The sequence below is a fragment of the Artemia franciscana genome, chromosome 8 (assembly GCF_032884065.1).
Source record: "Artemia franciscana chromosome 8, ASM3288406v1, whole genome shotgun sequence".
Taxonomy (NCBI): Eukaryota; Metazoa; Arthropoda; class Branchiopoda; order Anostraca; family Artemiidae; genus Artemia; species Artemia franciscana.
In genome coordinates this window covers 35735883-35761208 of record NC_088870.1, presented here as the reverse complement: position 1 = coordinate 35761208, position 25326 = coordinate 35735883, and the positions used below count along the sequence as shown (strand labels likewise).

Here is a 25326-nt window from a genome sequence, read left to right as displayed (position 1 = left end):
ACACACAATCCTTATGTAAGAGCAGATTTCAATTCTTTTTCTGCGAATCACGTAACCCCGCCTGCATGGGCTAAAACTTGTTAGTAGTTTGGGATCTTTAAAAATAAGTGAAAAAATGTTTTCGTTTTCTATGTGACTTAAAATACACACAATCCTTATGTAAGAGCAGATTTCAATTCTTTTTCTGCGAATCACGTAACCCCGCCTGCATGGGCTAAAACATGTTAGTAGTTTGGTATCTTTAAAAATAAGTGAAAAAATGTTTTCGTTTTCTATGTGACTTATCTATCTCTTTTCTAATAGCGTTAAACTTCGATTGAGGAATGTCGTCTTCCTTCTTATTTCTCGCCTTCTCCGTTGTTTCGTGGCCATGGAGTCCTGTGAGGGGCTATGCTGTTTTGCTTTTACTTCTATTGTTTTTATTTAATAAACTAATGGATTGATGTGTGGGTAACTAATGCAAACTTGAAAGATTATACAAGGAAGAGTAATATCAAAGGTAGGTTAAAGATTACCCAAACAGTCTTATGTCAAATAAGATAGTTACTTAAATATTAAAATGACATATTTAAGACTTATTAGTAAATTAACATTATAATAAAGTTTACATATTAATATTAAAGGCTGTTAATATTATAGATAATTTTCTTCTTTTTCTAAAGAGTCACTAACGAACAAATCTTTTAAGCCGTGTGACTTTTTCTTCATGCTATTCTGATTATACATTTTTAGTACAGTGCTGTGAATTTGTCTCGGCAGAGGCCTTCTATTTCCTTTTGTAACTCTCCTGCTATGTTTCGCGGTTATGTCTTTCATTACCATTTTTTTCATAAATCTTATTTCTGATTATTTCTTATCTCCCTTTTGTGTCTGTCCGTTTTCTCCTTTTTTTGCGGCCACAGAATCTTGTGAGGGGTGCAGTTCTTTTCCTTCTATTGATTGTATGTAATGAATAATTGATTCATGTATAGATTACAAATCAAAATTTGAGGGATTCTATTAAGAAGACTACTATTAATGGAATTGTTTAAAATTACCTAAACAGAGTTATGTCACAGACAATATGTTTGTATTAAAGATACATGATTTTTTTTTCTCAGTGTGTTTTTTCCCTTTCTCTTTTCTGTCATATTACCTTATACATAATTTAGTAAATATTATAAAGACATTTTTCTCCTTCTTTTTCTTAGTAAGTCTATATTAAATATATCTCAGTTGTTTTCTCAGTGTATTTTTTCCTTTCTCTTTCCTGTTATCTTACATATGCATAATTTAGTAAGTATTCAAAAGATATTTTTTCTTCTTCTTCTAAACACATCTTTATTAAAGCCATCTGAGTTCTGTCCTCAGTGTGTTTTTTTTCCCTTTCTCTTTTCTGTCATATTACCTTATACATACTTTAGTAAATATTATAAAGACATTTTTCTCCTTCTTTTTCTTAGTAAGTCTATATTAAATATATCTCAGTTGTTTTCTCAGTGTTTTTTCCCTTTCTCTTTCATGTCATTACATAATGCATAATTTAGTAAGTATTATACAGACAATTTTCTCCTTCTTTTTCTAAGTAAGCCTATATTCAATATATCTGAGTTGTTTTCTCAGTGTATTTTTCCCTTTCTCTTTCCTGTTATCTTACATTATGCATAATTTAGTAAGTATTCAAAATAAAAATTTTTCATCATCTTCTAAACACATCTTTATTAAAGACATCTGAGTTCTTTCCTCAGTGTATTTTTCCCTGTTTTTTTTTCCTTGTTATCTCACCTAAATCATAATCTATGGTTAGGTGATAACACCTAAACGTTTAATGATGTTTTAAAAATAGGAATTTTTTTCTATTACATCATTCTAGAATTTCTTTGGGAGACTGGAAAACCCCATTCATATTCAGGATAATTCGTGTTCAAACTACTTTTTTTCCATTGCTATTTTCTTATGTAATGGAAAAAATTATTGGGAAGGATCAGACGTAGAAGCTACAAAGTTCCTCCTGAGGCTCTGGATTCTTTCCTGGAAGTTCCTATCCCTAACTAAAATACTTTTTAAGGTTCTCCCTGGGTTTTCCCTTTTTGCCGCAAGTTTCCTTTGGATGCACAGTAATACTACTCGTATAGTAAGTTACAAAACTATGGAAACAATCTGCTTGATTAGTGGTTGTGATTTTTTGGTATTGTTTTCTCCCTAATCCATAATTTTATCTTTTTCAAACAGGATATGTTCCAGCTATTATTTGTTTCGTTTAGTGTTTTTTTTTCTTTTATTTTGCGCCCCATTGTAAATCAACTACCAAGCCTTAAGAGTGAAAAATAGGGGCGTACCATCGAAAAGGTACTTATGAAATTAATGTTCCAGAAACAAAGGTTTTTCAGATTTAAAAAACCCTAAATATTAAAGAAAAATGTCAAAAGTCTGTTTGTAGTTCAGACAAAGAAATGCTAAGCAAATGTTAAGTTTCTTGGTTTGAAAATGCGTATTTTGTGATTGTGGTGACTTTGCAAAAGAATCTCTTACCTGGCAAAATGTAGGCCTTGAATACGAGACAGAGTTGTAACAACAGAGCATAGAGGACTCAACTGCTCCTCAAGAATCAGCGGTCCAGAGATGAAAACTAAAATTTATATCGTTTAGGATTAAAATTAAAGAAAAATTAATAGAAAAAATTGCTTAGAAGAACAAAAGGGCATATTTTCCATAAGGCGATCATCAATAATTTTTTAATTTTTTTTTAAATTTTCCTATCTTATAAGATTTTTGAATTTTGTCTCCCTCCCCTCTCGGAATGTATTTTTGCTTAAGTGCCTAAATCAAAGTAGATAATATAATCCTGAAAGAATATATTGCGTCTGTTGATAAATTTTGTTCATGGTACAATTAAAGACTTAAGGGCTTCAGAGTTTGAAGATTTCTCTCTTATCATGCAAGAATCACAAAGCATACTACTCTTCAGGAGAGAGGGGCTACTTTTTCGTGCTAATTATATCTACTTTTTATTCGATTCCGATAAAACCGGTAGGAAAATTTGCCTTCGAGAAAACGCTTACGAAACGGTTATAGATAATAATTCGCGCAATGACAAAGCAAAGAGCAAATTGTTTTTGTAGCGGTTACTTGGTGATAAATATAGACGCAAGCTGTTCTTATTTTCAAATACATCAAAAACAAATGATAGGCATTTGTTTGGGACTGAAGTAGTGTAGTCTGTATTGTAGGCATTTGTGTTGTTGCACATTCTATATTTTTAGAAATAAAAGCATAAATTCGGCTAAGTTTAATGTTCTGTGGCAAAGTAATACAACATTAGCTTGTATACATGGAACATTTAAAAAGTAACAAAATCTACTAGGTCACGAAATAGAAGATAAAGCTGATTTGAAGAGGAAACAGAATGTTTTGCAGCAGTCGTTAAGGAACTTGTTATTATTTTACTATCGAAGAAATAATTTCTTTGGGAAATGTATTTTTAAACGGTTTAAGGGTATGACGGCAACAGAGTTTAATTGACGCTGAAAATATAACACCAAAGTGTTACTCTAATGGCACTCGTATCACCAAAACCCACCAAAGCTTGTTGAAATGCTTCAAACTGCCTATGCAACTTAAATCTGGTGACTATTATTACTATACTTAAGTTTTAGTTTCTGCACTTTTCGTTATGACCCAATTAAAACAAATGGCCATGTGAAGCCGAAGAAAATAGACATCTACTTAAAATTGTCATTAAAAAAGGTGACAACAACAGCTAATACTACTAACAAATCGCCGTAGCATAAAGCCGCCGGAGGTAAACACAGCTACGCACGCTTGTCCTCCCTCCCAATCTATTCAAAGCCTCCCTCTCTACAACCTCCAAGGAAGATACCATTTCCTTTAAATACAAATACAGAAGAGAGATTATTTCCTTCAAATCTTTCTTTATGACATTCCCCCACCCCAACCGTGGAAGACATGCGTTCCGTTTAGCCCTAGACGGTTGGTCGAAAAGGACAATCTTTGGTAATTTGTCATAATTCATCTGCAGAACGTACCATAGCCATCTAAGCCTTTCTCTCATTATAGCCCTAGAAAGTGGGATTGAACCAAACTTTTCGTACAGCCTACTGTTTGAAATAAAGTCAGTCAGCCGGGTACCCAGAACAATTCGTAGGCAATTTCTCTGAAAAACATCTAGCAAATCTTCATCCGCTTTTCGGAGCGCACATGCTTCAGAGCCATATTTGACCACTGTCATCACTGTAGCTTCCAATATTCTAATCTCGGTTCGCAGACTTATCTTCCTATTCTTCCAAACTTTTTTTTAATTGTGAAAAACACCCTGAGCCTTGGCTATTCTACTTTTAACATGTTCATTGCTCACACCGTCTTTACCAATAATACTACCAAGGTAAGTGAAGCTGTACACCTGATCAATCTTTTTGTTAGACGTCACCTTTTCATCTTCACTTATTCCTAGCCTTAGTGACTTAGCATTCTTAACATTAAACCTATTCTAGCACCCAGAAATCGCAAAACATCTAAAAGTTCATTCACTTTGCTCACACTTTCATCTAGGATGCTTAAATAATCAGTACAATCTAAGTTCAGGATATTTTTTTCCTCCCCTTTTGATTCCACGGTCTCCCATTGCCTTTCCTGCGCATCTTAAGAAAAAATCCATCAAAATGATCTATATAAAGGGGGATAAAACACAACCCTGCTTAACTCCTGATTTAATACGAAACTTCACTGAGACAACAGTTTTTTGATACAGCCGTTTTTTCAATTTTAAATTAATCAATTCTAAATTACCTTGTGTAACTTGAACTTCGGTAATTTAATCATTTACCATTTTTTTAGTATTCGGTAGCAGTAGGCAATACGGTAAGCTACTTTATTTCCTTAGGTAACATGGGTGCTCAGAAGGAAAGGAAGCCCTTAGAACCCATTCTAACAAATCATAAGAAATTCAACAAGACTTGGGATTTCGCTAATTATAATATACAATTTCAAATTTTCGAAAAATGAAAAAAAAAGTTAGAAGCACAATATTATTTTAAAAATTTCAATAAAAGGATAAGATCCCCTATACTTAGACATCCGTTTTCAGATACGGCCAATTTTAAAATTTCTTGACTGCAACATTCTATTCTAAATTACATTGTTTAACTTGAGCTTCGTTGACTTATTCATTCATCAATTTTTTTGAGGTAAAATGACATTTATAAGGAACTAACAGCCTACACGGTACGCTGTATTATTTCTTACGCGTTCCCTGGAGATGCCCAGAAGTTGTAAGCAGATTTGCTACTTTGCAATGTGTATTGTGTAATTGTAGACTTTATTTGGTTGTTTTGTATTTTTTGCTTGTATTTTTAGTAAACACAAAAATAATTTGTCATTCATAACAATCTAAGCTAAAGGGGAAATAGTTACAGGAAAATAATAAAAGCATGAACATGCCATTGAAATCAAAAATTATATTGAGACAGCTTTTTTAGCCGTTCTAATTCTTTACTCTTGATACAAAAATTCTTGACCAAGAAGGTACAAATAATGAAAGTGCTGATGAGTAATGAGTCGAACTCTAAATTTGTGAAATATTGGCAATTAGCATCTTGCAACTAATATTAAAATATATATTATAGTAAATCAGGGCCGTATCGGGGGGTACAAGAAAAAACTTAAAAAACACATAAACAATTTGTTTATATTCATTTTTGTTACGTTTCGAAGAGCCATCAAAACCTATTTACTTAAAAAGAAAGTTTAAAAATAAACAAGTATAGTTCTGCTAATAAACAAATCTGCTTGCCTTGCCGAACCTTAATCAAATTCAATTTGGAATAATCAGAACCATGGAAATATAATAATAATAATAAGAATAATGATAATAATAACTGGAATAATAATAATTAGCAGTGGTTATTGCCAATAGTTCTTGCAGTTTCTTATCTATAAGCTTCATCAGTTACAATAAGCTTTTCTGTTACCAGGAGTGGTGATGGGCAAGTTGTAATTATCCTTCTTAACTAACATGCATAATATGAAGCAATTTACCTTTTATCTGTACGCCACCGTTTCACTGCCATTATATTAACGGAATACTAGGTTTTTCGCCGTATATTTTAGCAATCAAGTTTACAGTAGTTTTTAGGGGTGCTCGTAGGTGACTCACTGGTGACATCTACTTTGGGAAATTAAAATTAAATGGCAATATGTCTATGTTTTAAAATGTCTAGTGCATGGACTTTACAATAGTAATTGGTTCTTGACTTTCTGTAGGCCAAGGTTCAAGGGTTCTTGACTCCTTGAATTTACCCTCTGGTAGCTGGTAGACTACCATTGGTCGATTAAACCCTGGATTTCCAAGATTTTTGACTCATCGTCTTTAGACTTTCACAACTTTTCTATTTTGATTGGAGTTTGGCGATTTGCCTAATCGTTTCTTTGGTCTAGTAGAGTGGTTTATATGAAATACAGATGAGATTTTAATCCGTCGAATGGAAAGAGATGCTAAAGCACACACTATAGAATGATTATGAAACAATGCTTGATTAATAATGACTGGGAATGAGAATATGACCACTTTTTGAGATTTCTGGAATTTAACCTGAAAAATGTGATATTCTCAAATTTCTACGAACCTAGAAAATAATAGAAGTAAATAGAAAAAATTACCGTTGGGCTTATGTTTCGTCATTTTGGATCTAGCCTTGATCGCTCTAACAACTTTGACAACTTCTAGTGCCAGCTTCATAGAGTCCTTCAGCTTTGGATTTTCAAGGGTCGCCCACTTTGAAGCCATAAAAAATTAAAATTGAAAAATATTATAAATATATAAAAGTTAAAATACACTACACTCAGATGCGCACAACTTGAACTCGATGAATTTAATTGTAGAAATAAATGAGTTCAGTAGAAGCGCTAAGGTCCTCTGATTGACTATCTTAGGCTTATTATGGAGTCAAACCTAGCTCGTGCGCAAAAACCTGTTTGGGGAAGGTGGCAAAACTAAAATGAAAAAACTTGAACCGCATGAAAAAATAAGAGATCATACAAAATCTTAACAATCTTGATAATTTTGATGCAGGAGGGAGGAGGAGCTCGAGCCAACAGTATCTTAGCTGATATTGCAATTGCTTTTCTTTTTTCTGGTTCTCAATCCTACAATTTTCTTTTTGCAAACTATTGGGGAGATTGTTTTCAGCTTTTTTAGTAGACTTGCTTCCATTTCTGTAGGCATCGAGCTGAGTAAGCTGAAGCGTCGATAGAGGGCTGTGCGTATCAACCCGCACACAAGAAAAGATTAGTCGCTTCAGTGTTAAAAAAATATTCAACAACATTTCTTGTAATACAGCGTAAAAGAAATGAAAAAAGAAAGGTATATATATATATATATATATATATATATATATATATATATATATATATATATATATATATATATATATATATATATATATATATATATATATATGGTTTTAACTACGTAAAACTTGCGAATATACAACATTCTTTGCTGTCCCATTGTCTTTGCATATAAATAGATTGTCAGGTTTACCGACTCTTGAACATGCAACATATAATGGTCCATGGGAAAACAATCTGTATTCAGATCTATACCTCATGATTCTAATGATTGCCCTTGAGCTTTGTTGATGGTGATTGCTAATCGACCATTCCCTGTCCCGGTGTCCCGGTCGTCATTTATATCCCCCTGTTTCCCCCGGTGTCCCCGTTGTAGTTGTGTCCCTGTGTCCCGGTCGTCATTTATATTCCCTGTGTCCCGGTCGTCATTTGTATCCCGGTGTCCCGGTCTGTATATACATTCGTTTTTTAGTTTTGTTTTTCTCCTTTATTTGTTTCCTTTTTTTTTCTTTTTTAGTTTATTTAGATTTTTAGATTTTTTAGTTTTCTTATTAGTTTTTAGTTTTTTTTCTTGTTTTTTTTTGTAGTTTTTACCTTCTTTTTAGTTTTGTTAGTTTTTTTTTTTACTTATGTCCTGGTCGTCATTTATACTCCCTGTGTCCCGGTGCTTTGTTGATTGCTAATCGAACATTCCTTTTGTCCTGGTCACTTTCTCTTTGAGTGTCGTCATTTATTTTTTTCTTTTTTAGTTCTTTTAGTTTTTACCTTTTTTAGTTTTTTTTAGTTTTTTAGATGAAATTTTTTTTTAGTTTTTTCCTTTTTTCTTTTTAGTTTTTTATTGGTTTTTACCTTTATTTTAGCTTATTTTTCAGTTTTTTCCTTTTTTTTGGTCGTCATTTGTATCCCGGTGTCCCGGTCTGTATATACATTCGTTTTTTAGTTTTGTTTTTCTCCTTTATTTTTTTCCTTTTTTTTTCTTTTTTAGTTTATTTAGATTTTTAGATTTTTTAGTTTTTTTATTAGTTTTTAGTTTTTTTTCTTTTTTTTTGTAGTTTTTACCTTCTTTTTAGTTTTGTTAGTTTTTTTTTTTACTTATGTCCTGGTCGTCATTTATACTCCCTGTGTCCCGGTGCTTTGTTGATTGCTAATCGAACATTCCTTTTGTCCTGGTCGCTTTCTCTTTGAGTGTCGTCATTTATTTTTTTCTTTTTTAGTTCTTTTAGTTTTTACCTTTTTTAGTTTTTTTTAGTTTTTAGATGAAAATTTTTTTTAGTTTTTTCCTTTTTTTCTTTTTAGTTTTTTATTGGTTTTTACCTTTATTTTAGCTTATTTTTCAGTTTTTTCCTTTTTTTTATTTTTTTTTTATTTTTTTTTAGTTTTTTACCTTTTTTTAGTTTTTTTAGTTTTTTTAGTTTTTTAGCTTTTTTACTTTTTTTATTAGTTTTTAGTTTTTTTTGTAGTTTTTGCCTTTTTTTAGTTTTTTCAGTTTTTTTTTAGTTTTTTATTGGTTTTTACCTTTATTTTAGCTTATTTTTCAGTTTTTTCCTTTTTTTTAGTTTTTTTTAGTTTTTAGTTTTTTACCTTTTTTTAGTTTTTTTTAGTTTTTTTAGTTTTTTAGCTTTTTTATTTTTTTATTAGTTTTTAGTTTTTTTTGTAGTTTTTGCCTTTTTTTAGTTTTTTTAGTTTTTTAGCTTTTTTATTAGTTTTTAGTTTTTTTTGTAGTTTTTGCCTTTTCTTAGTTTTTTTTCTTTTTAGTTTTTTTGTAGTTTTTACCTTCTTTTTAGTTTTGTTAGTTTTTTTTTTTACTTATGTCCTGGTCGTCATTTATACTCCCTGTGTCCCGGTGCTTTGTTGATTGCTAATCGAACATTCCTTTTGTCCTGGTCGCTTTCTCTTTGAGTGTCGTCATTTATTTTTTTCTTTTTTAGTTCTTTTAGTTTTTACCTTTTTTAGTTTTTTTTTAGTTTTTTAGATGAAAATTTTTTTTAGTTTTTTCCTTTTTTTCTTTTTAGTTTTTTATTGGTTTTTACCTTTATTTTAGCTTATTTTTCAGTTTTTTCCTTTTTTTTATTTTTTTTTATTTTTTATTTTTTTAGTTTTTTACCTTTTTTTTAGTTTTTTTAGTTTTTTAGTTTTTTTACCTTTTTTATTAGTTTTTAGTTTTTTTTGTAGTTTTTGCCTTTTTTTATTTTTTCAGTTTTTTTTTTAGTTTTGTATTGGTTTTTATCTTTATTTTAGCTTATTTTTCAGTTTTTTTTTTTTTTTTTAGTTTTTTTTTAGTTTTTAGTTTTTTTAGTTTTTTACCTTTTTTTAGTTTTTTTAGTTTTTTAGCTTTTTTATTTTTTTTATTAGTTTTTAGTTTTTTTTGTAGTTTTTGCCTTTTTTTAGTTTTTTTAGTTTTTTAGCTTTTTTATTAGTTTTTAGTTTTTTTGTAGTTTTTGCCTTTTTTTAGTTTTTTTAGTTTTTTAGCTTTTTTATTTTTTTTATTAGTTTTTAGTTTTTTTTGTAGTTTTTGCCTTTTTTTTAGTTTTTTCAGTTTTCAGTTTTGTCACCTGATCCAGTTTTTTCAGGTGACGTCACCTGATCCACAGATCCACACACAGACAACTTATTTTTATATATATAGATATATATATATATATATATAAAGTAAAGAATACGGCATTAGACTTTACAGTCCCTACCGGCGGTGCTGATCTACGTTTCTTAGCCCTTCAGCCAGGAAGTGCAATGGGCCTTTCAGCCAGGAAGTGACCCTTTGTCTGAGAGGACGGAGGTTCGAATCCTAGCGTAACCAATTTATTTAGTTTGGGACGGGGGTCAGTGGTGTGACTCTGTAAGCTCAGCCAGAGTCGACCCAGCTCTCTCTCTCTCTCTCTGTATATATATATATATATATATATATATATATATATATATATATATATATATATATATATATATATATATATATATATATATATATTAATATATAAAACCACAATCAGTTTGCAAAACTAATATGATGGAGTCACAACTTGTCATTTTTCGGGCTTTGTAATCATTTCTTTTCAATCTGGAACCACGACAACTACGGAAAGAAAAAAAAAAGTAAAAAATAAAATAGTAACAATAAACAATTTATACCATTTCACCACAAATCTCTCGACAAATATTATTCAAAGATAGTGGAATATTAATGTATCTACTTACTAATATAATTATGTATTGCCCGGAAATTTCTAAGTATGATCTTTGTACTGACTTGGTCCCCAAAAAATACATTTATAAAGAAATACCATAATGCTGATGAAGGGGTAGGGAGGAGGAGGTAGAATATCCACATTATTTTGTCTGGTTTGTTCTCTGTTCCTGTTTCATTCGTTCTCTGTACCATAATTTATAGTTTTAATCTATAATTTAAAAGGCCATAGTCTTTAAATTTAAGGGTGATCACAAATACCTCAATTAAATATTTATTTATAAATAAATAATTAATTTAAACAATAATATAATTGGGATATTAGTGCCCCCCTAGCAATTTAGCATAATCAAATAATTTAGTACGATATACACCTTAAGTAAATACCTCTTCAGAAGCTGGATATTTGGCATTTGTGGCTCTGAGTCCTGATGCAGGAAATCCCTCTAATTTTAATCCTCTTTGCATTAAATTACTATGAAGAATTTCATACATTTCGTCAGCAAAAAAGGGCGTAAAGGGGGCCAAGGTACGTAATCCAACTTCTAAACAGTGAATTAAAGTTGAAATTGTTTCCAAAGAAACGTCGTCTTTTTGCACCAGCATTGGCTTTGCACATTCCTTAAAAAGAAAAAAAAATATTGCCAAATATAGTCAGCATTGACTGGCTATCCAAAAAAAAAGAAAAAACCCTCAAATTACAAATACACCCTTTGTTTGATTTTGATGTACAACATATCTCCATAGATAGTTTTGATATAAGATATATATATAGCAGCATTGGCTTCGGAAATCCTTATATACCAACAAACCAAACGTTATTGGTTTGATTTGTGTTTTCTCTGATTAATATGTTTAATATTTATATGATTAATGTTACGTGTGTTTTTTATCATGTGTTTTATGTGTTTAATAGTGATGGATATGTTTTGATTATGGACAGTAAAACTTAGATCTCAATAATTTTTAATTATGAGCATTCCCGTTTTCATTCCCCCTAAGTGATCCCTGAATGATAAGGAGTAGAAAGAAACACTACCTGTCTTTGTATAATTTTTTTCTGGGGGGGGGGGTAGTGGGCGTTCTATTTTGTACTTAACAAGGGTCCTAATTTAGGCCTTTCAATCATAAAGACCGAAATTACTTGAAAGATTCTTCTTTAAACGATGTGTAGCATGCCCGTATTTCTATAAAAATGGTGATGAACCCTGTTCTAAATGGGCTATTTGCAAAATTTAAGGCCCTTGCCTCTTGGGCTACAGTATTACCTTAGTCAATCAATGAGAATGGGTAAAAGACTTACGACATATTAGGTTATTTATACAGATCTGTTGCTGCAAAATTGGTAATATAAGAAAAAGAATAATGGTATGTCCAGTGTGTCGTAACCACTATTGCACGTACGTTTGTTGTGAAACCTGAGAACAATAAAACAGAACAAACCAACTGTTGCTATGAAAAAAGTATGATGTTCGAATTCCTTCAGCGATTGCTAGAATATTGTGGCCCATAAACGACTTGTAAACTAGGTCATAAATGAATGAAGTAATGAAAAATTAGATCATTTTTATTTCATTGACAAGAGGCTGCTAAAACTTAGGGCATAGTATGCCAGTAGTTAACCATTTCCCCAAGTTTTCTCCCTAAAGTTGTGCCTATCAAACTTCGTTTAAAGGAGTCGACAGACGGGTTTCCAGGGATAATCTCCCTAGAAAGACCCTTCCAAGTAGGGATGCAGTGTCTTAAAGAGCTGTATCTTATAGAACGAAGCATCTCCTATTCCACATAAGCCAACCCTATTATGTTTCTGAGTATTTGCCGCATCAGCAAATACTCTATCGGCGGCACAAATGAAGACAGCAAGTCGGACAGACGGGTGTGGATCCACAGGTAGGGAATAAACATTGACGTCACATCTTATCTCTGATTTAGAAACTTATAAGGTACCCGACAGGTACTAAAACTAGCCAATGAGGCCCTATTTCTGATCATCTGGAGTGTTAACAGTAGGGTTTTAAAAGCTAATTCAAAAGAACAAACAACTAACTTTTACTTATGGAATACGAGCTGGATTACAACTGAATCCTCGATCAAAGAGTCAACATACACTTTCTCTTACAGGAGGATCAGACTCGATCGAGATATGAACACCAAGAGAGCTCTGAAGAGAAGCTCTCTTAAGAATGCATCCACTTCACAAGAACTTTGAAGAGTCCATCCACTCTATTGATAGTTTCACGTTTGAAGAAAAATCCAGGAAGTCAACACGAGACCTTGAATCAAATGACTGATTAAATGGTTAGGTACAGATAAGGCTGTACAAGGTCATTATGTTTATAGACAGCTACACGGAACAAGGTATCGTCATCAAATTAGGGTAAAGTAGGGGTGGCTAGCCCTGGTAATTTTGTGGGCCTCTTTGGATAGGCCCGCATAAGTCACCTAATCTTCATGTCACATATTGAATTATAAAATTCCATGTTAGATTTTGACCTACTACAGACATTATTTGGAGTTAAAAATTGATACAATAATTGGTTATTAATATTGTGTTCTATTTTTCAATATAATAAATACATTTAAGTTTGTTACAAAAGTAATTACAAGAAAAACATAATTAATTATATGTCAGTAATAATCTAAAAATGAATAATTAAAACCAGTAAGATAATTACTTATAGTCTAAATGTAAGAATAACACAGAACTCCTTGAAATTTTAGTAGACAGGAGGACATGGTAAACGTTGTTGAAATGAGAATCATGCAAGCAATTTCATTATTTATGAATGGAAGACCAAACTTTGGTAGCAAAAGAGGTACTTTTAAGATCATTATTACATTTTTTATTTTCCGACTTAAGTGATTTTCAAATAATGTGAGGAAAACATCATAAAGATCCTGGCAAGTTTTTGTTTTGCATGTGCGGCAACAGTGTTTTTTAAACTCAACAAAGAAATTTTACACCATTAATAAGTAAGTTATATGAACAGCATTTTTATCTGCCACCGGACAGCAAGATAAAACGTGTGTGATATCCATCTGTTGTGTTATATTTGTTTGCTTATTAAATGGGCGAAAAGATGTCGATCTATGCCTTTTGCAATTCTCATGACTAAGAAAGAAACAAGGAACCATTCATCTGATCGTTGTTCTTGTATTATTGATGCAGAAGGTATACAAAGAATAAATTTTAGTTTTTTGACATGCCATTTACTAAAAGAACGATCTCTCATAGTGATGAGCTGTCTATACCAGAACCATCAAGAAGTGTCACTATCTTATGGAGATCTCAATGATTCGGTAACTGACTTACATTTATTCAAACAACAGCAGAGCTTTTGGGCTCTCCATTAAAGAGATCCATGCAAGTTTTACATTCAAGATTAAGAATAAAATGCTTTTTTTTTACAAGATAATCACCTGGTATTTACTAATAATGATTAGGGTGCAATAATGATTAGGGTGCAATAGCGTTTGTTTGTCGACGGTTTGGAAGTTTGAAGGCTGTTCATTTGCTTACCGGCAATTAAGTCCCTTCTATACCATCAAGTGGGGCACCTATCATGAAAGAGTCTTACATACTATTTTTTTTTGGAAAATGGAAAATCATGGAAAACTGAAAATCACTCCCCTATATTTAGGATTCCAAATGGGGTACACCAAATGTTGTTGTTTAAGTACACAGACTGAAAAGCAGAGTAAGCTAGTGGAACAACAGAGACTGGAAAATTCACTGCTAAATAAGGGATTCTCATACTCAAGGAAAAAAAACAAACACATTCCAACATAACAACCTGATGACACATTCCTGTCACATTTATACAGCTTTGACTCAAGAAATAACACTGACAAAGCTATGAAGAGGCGTCATGACGGCTCTTTACATTTGAAACGAAAAACTCGTAAACTAAAAGACAAAACAAAGAAACATATTTGCTTGTCCTCAAATTTGAAAGTTGATGGAAGATGAAATATTGAAAGCAAAGCTTAGTGTTTTGGAAAGATCAGAGTGGGAATCATTCACGAAAGTAACTTCAAACTTTTCCGGAAATCATCCATGAGATGACTATAAAAGTAAGTAACTTCAGAACATATAAAGAACTACTAAGAAGTAACTTCATTATGTTGATATAATAAAAAAAAACAAGTTTTTTTTAACTGAAAGTAAGGAGCGACATTAAAACTTAAAACGAACAGAAATTACTTCGTATATGGAAGTTTTATTGTTGCTCCTTACTCCCAGTTGAAAAAAACTTTTTCATATTTATTTTTTTCATTGTTTTTTTTTAATTATGCTAGAAAATCCTGCGCTCCCTTCATGGAAATTTTCTTCCCTCATGACAAACTCCTCGACGGAAAGTTCTCCCAACATATCCCCCTCTTCTCAACCCCTCCCCCACAACCAAAAAATCCCCCTGAAAACATCTGTACACTTCCCAATAACCATTACTATATGTAAGCACTGGTCAAAGTTTGTAACTTGTAGCCCCTCCCACGGGCATTGTGGGGGAGTAATTCGTCCCCAAAGACATAGTTATAAGGTCTTTCGACTACGCTGAATAAAATGGCTATCTAAGAATTTTGATCCGTTGACTTTGGGAAAATAATTAGCGTGGGAGGGGGCCTAGATGCCCTCAAATTTTTTTGGTCATTTAAAAAGGGCACTAGAACTTTTCATTTCCGTTAGAATGAGCCCTCTCGCAACATTGTAGGACCAGTGGGTCGATAAAATCACCCCTGGGAAAAAACAAACAAACAAATAAACACGTTTCCGTGATTTGCCTTCCGGTAAAAAAATACAAAATTCCACATTTTTGTAGATAGGAGCTTGAAACTTCTACAATAGGGCTCTCTGATACACTGAATCTGATTGTGTGATTTTTGTTAAGATTCTATGACTTTTAGGGGGCGGTTCCCCCTATTTTCTAAAATAAGGCAATTTTTTTCAGGCTCGTAACTTCTGATGGGTAAGACTAAACTTGATGAAACTTATATATTTAAAATTAGCATTTTTTTGATGTAGCTATTGGTATCAAAATTCCGAATTTTAGAGTTTTGTTACTATTGAGCCGGGTCGCTCCCGGCTCAATAGTAAAAGTTTTGAGTTAAAATTTTAACTCAGTAACCAATGGGTTAAAATTTTAAGGGATTCGAGAAATGTTCTGAACTTGCCATATTTTTTTTTTATTCCCCTCACCATTTAGTTGTAAATCCGAACTTTCAATAACAATCTTCTAAAAACATGACTCATTCTTGATTTTCCTTTAGTTATTTTTAGTTTTTCATGTGTGTTTTCTAGTCTTCTAAAAAATATAAAATCCTTACCGGACATACGTCACATAACTCAAAGTATATACGGTAAATTCAATAACCACTCTTGTGACCAGGTGAGGATCAAAACTTGACAAAGGCACTTCCACTTTTCTCAACATCTTATACAGTCAGTTATGTTTCCGTAATATTTTACTTTTTCATCATAAAAAAGGTCAACTTTTAATAAAAGTTTTTCATTTCACTTCTCTTTTTCAATTTTTCTCAAATGTAACAAATTATTCAAACTTTTAAGGACTCTCAGAAATCTTTTGAACTTCCAATAATTTTTTTTAATCCCCTGACCATTTACTGTAAACCTGTAGTTTCAAAAATGGTCTTGTAAAAAGATGATTAATTGTCTAGTTTTTTATATGTACTTTCCAGTATTTTGAAGAAATTTTAATGTTGATTTTTATAAATCTACAGAAAACAAAATCCTTACCAGATACAAGTCAAAACGATTCAAAGGATATAAATTGAATAATCACTCTTATAACCCGATAAAGATTATAATTTGCTAACTACCGAAAATAAAATCCTTACCAGATACACATCACATAACTCAAAGTACATAAACTGAATAATCGCTTTTGTAACCAGATGGAGATCATAATCTAAGAAGGACATTTCCACTTTCCTTAACATCTCATACAGCCTTTCCAATATCCATGCATTTACGGGATTCTTCGAGTGAAGAGTTACAACTTCAGGTAAACTTTCAGCTTTATCCAAGTTAATCAATAGAAAATTCATAGCCTGCCAGGTTTTGTTCAGAAATAAACGGTGGAAATACAAGTGTTCAGTATCAACTTTGATCATATCATCTAAAAAATAAAAGACTATCGTTGATACGGTTTTCATCAGGAACAAGATATTGTCATATAATCTGCATAATAAAGGAAAAAAGACATAAAAATTAAAAAATGGAGACTTTAAGCAGGCTACGCCTATCTACATGAACTGCGCGAGGAAGACATACTTGTAAAATATGGCTGAAACCACCTTTCCCCCGCTGTTTTTCCTTCTTTCTAAGGTGAGGGTACTTCTTTTTAAGGTCGGATTGGGGGATTTGAATCAAAATTAATTTTTTGACTCGTGATAACGTAACAAAAATGAACATAAGCACATTTTTATGTTTTTTTATTTTTTTTGTAACCCCCCCCCCCAATAAAAAGAAATCCTGGATACGGTCCTGGAACTACGTAAAAATACCGAGAGGAGAAGGTTGGAAATAGAAGTGCTTAATATCAACTTTGGTATCATCATCTTGAAAGTAAAAGGATGTCGTCGATATAGTTTTCGGTGAACATCAAGAAGCACATCAAATATGCAGGAAGCAAGGAAGAAACAGAAATTTCGGTTTCCTGTCTAGAACGTGAAAATTATAATCTCATGATTCAGCCTCATTCATGGAAGTGATTCAGAGGTAAGTAAAGAAAAAAACTCTTAGCTAGCTATATTTTATTCCGGAGTCAAAATCTCCACTATAAAACGTGAAACTTCCATAACAAAAAGAGAAGGCTTTTAAATGAGCTAGTATCCGCAAAAACCTACAATTTTAAAATGATCCAAAAAATAAAGGAATCACCAAATAAGTAATAGAAATAAAATAAAAAGGCGGAGGTTTATTCAGCGTCATAAGAGGCATATAAATTGGGACCCAAACCCACTTTCCTGGCCAGAAATTTCTCCCAAGAGGTTTTTTTTTTGTCAAAAAACTAATTTCTCCCGAATATACACAATTTCACAATTATTAAATAATTTTGGTTCTCAAGAGGGAGAGAGTACACAGACGCTTGACCTGGAGGCACATATGAGCAAATAAAATAACATTTTGAGAGCAAAATTTAGGAATATAACTAATGAATACGAAAATTGTTGGCTTTTCATGTTTCCCTAAGGTATAATCAATGAAAATGTAAAATATCAAAGTCAAATATAATATCTATTCCGATATCTTCTGATACTTACTATCTGAAAAATAAAAAAAAATAAAAGACTGTTACCGACATATTTTATAGAGCAAAATCCCGAAATTTGGTTCAAATATGGTTGCAAAGCATCTTGAAATACATGAGAGAGAAATTAAATTCAAATAAACAACCTTACTTTTGATGTCATAAGAACATATCGAAAAAATAAAAAAAAATAAAAGACTGTTACCGACATATTTTATAGAGCAAAATCCTGAAATTTGGTTCAAATATGGTTGCAAAGCATCTTGAAATACATGAGAGAGAAATTAAATTCAAATAAACAACCTTACTTTTGATGTCATAAGAACACAGTGCAAGTCTGAGGCCATCTACTCCAACCTGTTTGATTCCATCTTCTGAAAAATTGCTGTCTATTGTGACCAATGAAGTATTCAGTTCATCTTTGCTTATTATACCTTCTTTCCAACTTCGAGTGGCCTTGGCTTCTAGTTCCTTTAATTAGAACCATTAATTAATTGCCCCAACTATATGATGAAAAAGAATTGTTTTAGTTAAATACATGTAACACATGAAAACTCATCAGCTTTTCTTAAGAAAGTTCAATTAAAGAACGAACAATGTTGTCATCAATTTAACCTAAGCTGCCCTTTAAAGCCATTATATATATGATGATGACTATCTATATGACTATATATGATGTCGTTCGTGAGTTCTATAATCATGTATACGGGGATGCAGTTTTCTAATCTAAATTGTATTTTATTTAAAAACGTGTAATAAATAGCAATATCCTTTCAGATGAGCCCCTAGACATCGCTCTATGATACTTCCGCGCCCCCCTAAAGGCGCCTTAAAAAAGGAGGAACAGGAGAGTACAAAAAAGGAGAGAAATTTCAAAAGGAGAGGCAAAAACTGATTTTCCTTCTTTTACAAGATATGGCATTGAATTTCTCCTAAATCGGGGTTTTCGCCTATGGTGATTCCAATAGTATGGTTTTTACGTTAATCTCACAGCATTTTTGTGGGTTTTCAGGCGATTTTTTCAAATTCCCATCAATTTGTTTTTCTGACGAGCCTCTATCATCACGATTAATCGAAATAATAGCAAACATTCTTGAATCAGATTGAAATAGCGATTCTTCCTCACTTGGCAATTTTTTCAAAAACTCATATTCGGTTATTATGTGCTAGGCTTCGTTTTTTAATAGGTTACCTCTTTCAGGAAAACCATTATAAAAGTATGGCAGCTTTTTAGTGCAGTAAACATAAAACAAAAGACGTTCAAAACTGTCTGAAGAATGTGTTTTTATGAGCTAAAGCCTTGAATTCTCAAAACGCGGGTATTTTTCAGCTACTTCTAAATAGTTTAAAATTAATCATTACAAAAGCATTGCGTCATCGATAAATAAAGAGAATTTTGAGATAAATTTTTGATTCAGATTACTGGATTTCCAACAATCTATCTCGATCTGACAAACCTAATCTAGTATGCAGTATTTGCATATAGCTTAAAAAAGTGAGAACTTTCCACCCTTCTTTAAGAATTTTTCTACCTTTTTTTCGAAACTAAAATCTTTCCTTTTCACTTTACATAGCTTTTCGTTCTGCAACAATGAAAAATGATCGATCGTTCCGTGACGATCTTGAAACAATCACTTAAAATCAATAAAGCCTTTCCATAGACTTTATTGCTAGGTTCTTTCTTGAAATAATCACAGTCGTCAATGTACCATTCTTGCTGCTATTATTGCAATTGACGGCGGGGTAGCTTAAATATCTGGTAATAGAATTAGCGCAAGATTTACTGGTTTACTTTGGAAGTTTCATCATGTTGTACACAGGACTGTGGAATCAGATTTTGTGGAGATGAATTGGGCGAATTCGGACGTTAACTGAATTTAAATAAACTTCACCAAGAGAGTTATAGCTACATTCCACTCATCAAACAGTTCGTCGTAACGAACTATAGTAAGGAGCGACCCAACTCAATAGTAACCAAAACTCTAAAAAACGGGATTTTGATACTAATAGATACATCAAAAGAATCGGACTTTTATGCTGATTTTAAATATATAAGTTTCATCAAATTTAGTCTTATCCATCAAAATCTGCGAGCCTGAGAAAATTTGCCTTATTTTGGAAAATGGGGGGAAACTCCCCTTAAACGTCATAGTATCTTATCGAAAATCACACCATCACATTCAGCTTACCAGAGAAGCCTATTGTAGATGTTTCGAGCGCCGATCTACAAAAATTGGGAATTTTGTATTTTTAGCCAGAAGACCGATCGCAGGTGCGTGTTTATTTTTTTTTTTCAGGGGTGATTGTGTCGACCCAGTGGTCCGAGAATATCGAAAAAATATAGAATATCGAAAATATAGAATAAAATATCGAACATTATTATCGAAGAATATAGAATATCAAAAGGGCTCATTCTAAAGGAAATTAAAAGTTCTAGTGCCCTTTTTAAGTGACCAAAAAATTGGAGGGCACCTAGGCCCCTCCCACGCTCATTTCTCCCCAAAGTCACCGGATCAAAATTTTGAGATAGCCATTTTGTTCAGCATAGTCGAAAAACTAATAACTATGTCTTTGGGGATGACTTACTCCCCAATCCCCAGGGGAGGAGCTGCACAAACTTCGACCATTGTTTGCATATAGAAATGGTTATTGGGAAGTGTTACAGACGTTTTCTGGGGGATTTTTTTTCTGGTTGGAGGAGGGGTTCGAGGGAAGGGGGTTACGTGGGATGATCTTTCCATGAAGAATTTATCATGAAGGAAGAGAAATTCCATGAAGGGGGCGCAGGATTTTCTAGCACTCTTTAAAAAAAAACAACGAAAAAATAAATATGAAAAAGTTCTTTCAACTGGATGGTAAGGAGTAGCATTAAAACTTAAAACGAACAAAAATTATTACACATATTAGGAGGTTCATCTCCTCCTAAATACCTCGCTCTATACGCTAAAGTATTTTTTGTAATTTCAACTTATTTTTTCTACGAGTTTTGTGATTCAGGGGTCGTTCTTAAAGAATTGGGACGAAATTTAAGCTTTAGTGTAAAGACCAAGGTATTGACGAGGGGACGAAAATCTCATATACATAATAAAAATATACGAATATAGAAGCTCGTTACTTAAGCTAATTCGTAAGTTACGTATATTTATTTACTAATAAAAAAGTTCATAAAAAGATTGAAAGTTCTAGTTGCCTTTTTAAGTAGCCAAGAATTGGAGGGCAAATAGGCCTCCTAACCCACCCCTTTTTTCTCAAAATCGTCCAATCAAAACTACGCGAAAGCCACTTAGCCACAAAAAAATTAATATGCAAATTTCGTTTTGATCATTTATGTGCGGAGAGCAAAAATCAAAATATATATTAATTCAAAAACGTTCAGAAACTAAAAAAGAACAAGTTTTTTCAACTGACAATAAGGAGCGGTATTGAAACTTAAAACGAACAGAAATTAATCCGTATATGAAAGGGGCTAATCTCTCCTAAGCGCCCCGCTCTTTACGCTAAAGTTTTTTTATTGTTTTAAAAAGTAGAGTTGCGAGAAAGGGTTAAACTGCAATAAACTCCAAAACTGTGGTTGTATTGTATAGATATGTTCTACTCTATGGTAAAGAGTAAAAAAGAACTTACTTTTTTACTAATACCATTAATGACATCAACTGGGTCTATTACGTTTCCTTTAGATTTAGACATTTTCCTTCCTCCGGCATCACAGATCATTCCATGAAGCAGTACTTCCTACTGATGAAAAAAAAGAATGTGTACGACAAAAAATTTAAAACAAAATGTGCCTATAAAATAGCAAAAACAGAAAAAATATACACTCAAGCTAAAAGGGAAGAAAAAGATAAAATCAAAGCCACAAATAAGAAGTAACAAAAAAAGAAAACCCTTAAAGCAATTAGTCTTCTCATAGTAATAATGATATTAATATTGATTTATAGCCCAGTTACTGGAGAAGATAAATATTAAATTAAAAATTTTAGAAAAAACATGATACAAAATCGAAAATCAACAATAACATCAATGAACATTAACATTATATGTTACTAGCTGTTGGGGTGGCACTTCGCGCCACCCAAACAACTAGTTGGTGGGGGCGCTTCGCGCCCCCAAGCCTCCCGCGCACGTAAGTTGTTACGCGCCATTGTAGTTGTGCCCCTGTGTCCCACCTGTGAATATAGATAGATATATATATATGTTTTTAACTACGTAAAACTTGCGAATATACAACATTCTTCGCTGCCCCAATGTCTGTGCATATAAATAGATTGTCAAGTTTACCGACTCTTGAACATGCAACATATAATCGTCCATGGGAAAAACAATACGTATTAAGATCTATACCTCATTATTCTAATGATTGGCCTTGAGCTTTGTTGATGGTGATTGCTAATCGAACATTCCCTGTGTCCCTGTCGTCATTTATATATCCCCCCTGTACCCCCGGCATCCCCGATGTAGTTGTGTCCCTGTGTCCCGGTCGTCATTTATATTCTCAGTATCCCGGTCGTCATTTGTGTCCCAGTGTCCCAGTCTGTAATTTCTCTTTGAGCGTCCCGGTCGTCATTTATATTCCCTGTGTCCCGGTCGTCATTTGTGTCCCGTTGTCCCGGTCTGTAATTTATCTTTGAGTGTCCCGGTCGTCATTTATATGTCCCGGTCGTTATTTGTGTCCCAGTCTGTAATTTCTCTTTGAGTGTCCCGGTCGTCATTTATATTCCCTGTGTCCCGGTTTTTAGTTTTTATTTTTCTCCTTTATTTTTCAGTTTTTTTTTCTTTTTCAGTTTTTTGTTTTTTTTATTAGTTTTTCGTTGTTTTTTTCTTTTTAGTTTTTTTTGAAGTTTTGCCTTTTTTTTATTTTTTTTTTATTTTTAGTTTTTTTAGTTTTTTTATTTAGTATAATAGCTAGGTATAATAAACTATTAACTTTTATTTTTCCCTTTATTCTTTAGCTTTTAAAAATAACTGCAAGTAGTGGCAATCCAATTTCTCCGGCCGCAGCCCACCCCCTTCGATCTTTGGTACCGGCGCTTTTTTAAAAAAATCCTCCTCAGTCCTTATGCAAATACAAGTGCACACACATCCCACCATTCGACAGCAAAAATAAGAGCGCACAGTTCCACCAGATACTTAAAGAGATACAAGCGCACCATACACCCACCTTTCCTGCAACATATATCGTGTTATCTCAATTTATGGCTATAAAAATATTTTCTGGAAACATTAAATGCTAAGTTTATAAACTCCTGGCCAAGTTTATTTTATGGTGAAACAACACAACGAATACAAGCGGGCCCATATCACGATTTTCGAGAATTTCTAGGCATGTTTCCGAGAATTTCAAGAATGATGCATTGCATAATCATTCAAGTTGTCGGTGAAACAATACAGCGATAACAAGCGGGCCCATATCCTGATTTCCCAAAATTTCTTGGCATGTTTCCGAGAACTTCAAGAATATTGCGTTTTCTGGTATTGCGTAATCATTCATGTTGTCGGTGAGACAATCCAATACATTCTGTGACAGCCTTCACATATGGTCCTTTGAGATAACAACTGAGCGAACAGCATTTTTACGCTTCTCAGTACTTTTCCATTGATTTTACGAAATTCGTGCCTAATATATGGATCGAATATGAGGCCCATTATTCCCTATGGTAAAAGAACATTAAGTTACTCGAATGAGCCAAAAAGTCATAGATGATGTTATGTTCTTAGATATATATTCTAGCAATCAATGTATTGTTTCTGGGATAGTAGCCAACTGATGTCAATCGTCACTGTATCGTAACAAGTTAATTACGAAATCAATTTCTCAATTGGAGTTGGATATATGGTAAATGCTATCAGTGATTTGTTTCCGGGCACCTTGTTTAGCATCACTCAAATTTGCATATCACAGTAATTTGAGATGCTGGCTGGACAGATATATTCTTTTGATGGTTAATGAAACTTGTTTCAGTCTCCAAAAATTGTGACTACAACCGAGCAGGTATCCTTTTGGTAATGTAATGGTCCTGAGAGCACCAATTTTCCATTACCGGGCTTGCGTATGACTGGATCCCCGCGTACCTCTCGAACACGAAACAAAAGAATAAATACACACGCAGTTAGAAAAACAGTGGCGGCGAATCAAAAATGAAAATAAAGGGCAAAGACGTAAATAGAGACGAAGACCACACTGCCTTTCCGTCACAAACATCAAAAACAAAAATAACAATATGGAAATCTTTTCGTAAGACAGTGGAATTCTAAGTTGAATGAATATTTCGGCCCTATGTTATAGGGCTTCCTCAGCAGAACATAAATATATAAAATACAAGACTTAGAACAACATACGACCAATAAAAATAAAATGAAAATTTTGAAAACTTCAGCGAGGATCAACCACAATTTTTTTATTATTAAAAGACACAACAACATACGACCAATAAAACTAAAATGAAAAATTTTAAAACAGTCCCAGCATTCTTACTTCAGCAAAGTTCAACCGGATTCTTCAAAAATTATTGTGTGCCTAGGATTTTCAAAAACATTGCTGCTTAAAGCAGAATCAAAAGAAACATTGACAATATTAGAATTTCGAGCTTTGATGATATCATCTTTATGCTTTTCCCCTAAATTCTAGCAAGTTCTGCCTACATAATACTTGCCATAGTGGTATGGTATTTGATAGACCCGTCTTTGTTGAGTAACTGGGGCTTTATCTTTAAAAGAACTTAGAAAATTTTTGATTATGAAATTATTGGTCAATAATACGTCCCGATTATTTTGTGTGCAAACTTTTTAAGATTCGTAGCGGTTTTTGGGATGTATGGGAGGCAAACTATTTTCGAGGGCTTAAGGAGATTTTCACATGGTAGGCTACCATTGATGTTACGGGAGCGTCTTTTCAGTCCACGGTTAATTGCATTATTAATATATAAAACAGGATACCAATTTCTAAAAAGTATGTACCTGATAAAGTTTAGTTCTGTAGTGATGTGGAAATCAGAACAAATGTTTAGGGCACGATCGACAAGAGAGATTACGACATCTCTTTTAAATTCTGGGGGTGGTTTGATTTAAAGTTCAATTATCTATTATTTTATGTTGATTTCTGTAAACAATAAAAACGGGTTTATCTATGCTACGAATAATAAACACATCAGGGAATGAGATTTGATTTGCAATTTCAATTTCAAAGGTAAATTGTAAATTTCTATCATATGTATTAAGGTGATCTAAAAAAAAGTTCATTTTGACTATAGTTCCCGAGCGAAATTACCTCATCCAAGTAACGTCCCCCAAGATATGTTTCAAGAAATAAGAATTCAACACCCAATCTTCGATATTGTCTACATAGAAATTCACCAGTAACCTGGAGATAGGTCCTCCCATCTGCAAGCAATTTATTTGCTGGTAAAAAGAATTCCGGAATTGAAAATGCATTCAATACTTGTTACAGAGTTTAACCAAGGTCATTGAGATCTCGCAATCTATTCCTGTATACATAGTTGGTATAATATGTTCGTATACATAGAAACAATGTCA

General features: G+C 32.7%; 1 protein-coding gene across 1 annotated transcript in view; it reads right to left on the bottom strand.

The window, feature by feature from the left end:
- Positions 1-25326, bottom strand: part of LOC136030354 (probable valine--tRNA ligase, cytoplasmic) — an 81445-nt gene that overhangs the window by 13599 nt on the left and 42520 nt on the right. The window contains exons 12-17 of the mRNA XM_065709272.1: positions 21421-21528; positions 18105-18267; positions 16382-16662; positions 10913-11146; positions 6655-6769; positions 2512-2608 (exon numbers count right to left, since the gene is read on the bottom strand). Coding sequence (XP_065565344.1) covers positions 2512-2608; positions 6655-6769; positions 10913-11146; positions 16382-16662; positions 18105-18267; positions 21421-21528 — 998 coding nt within the window. The remainder of the gene's footprint in view (positions 1-2511; positions 2609-6654; positions 6770-10912; positions 11147-16381; positions 16663-18104; positions 18268-21420; positions 21529-25326) is intronic.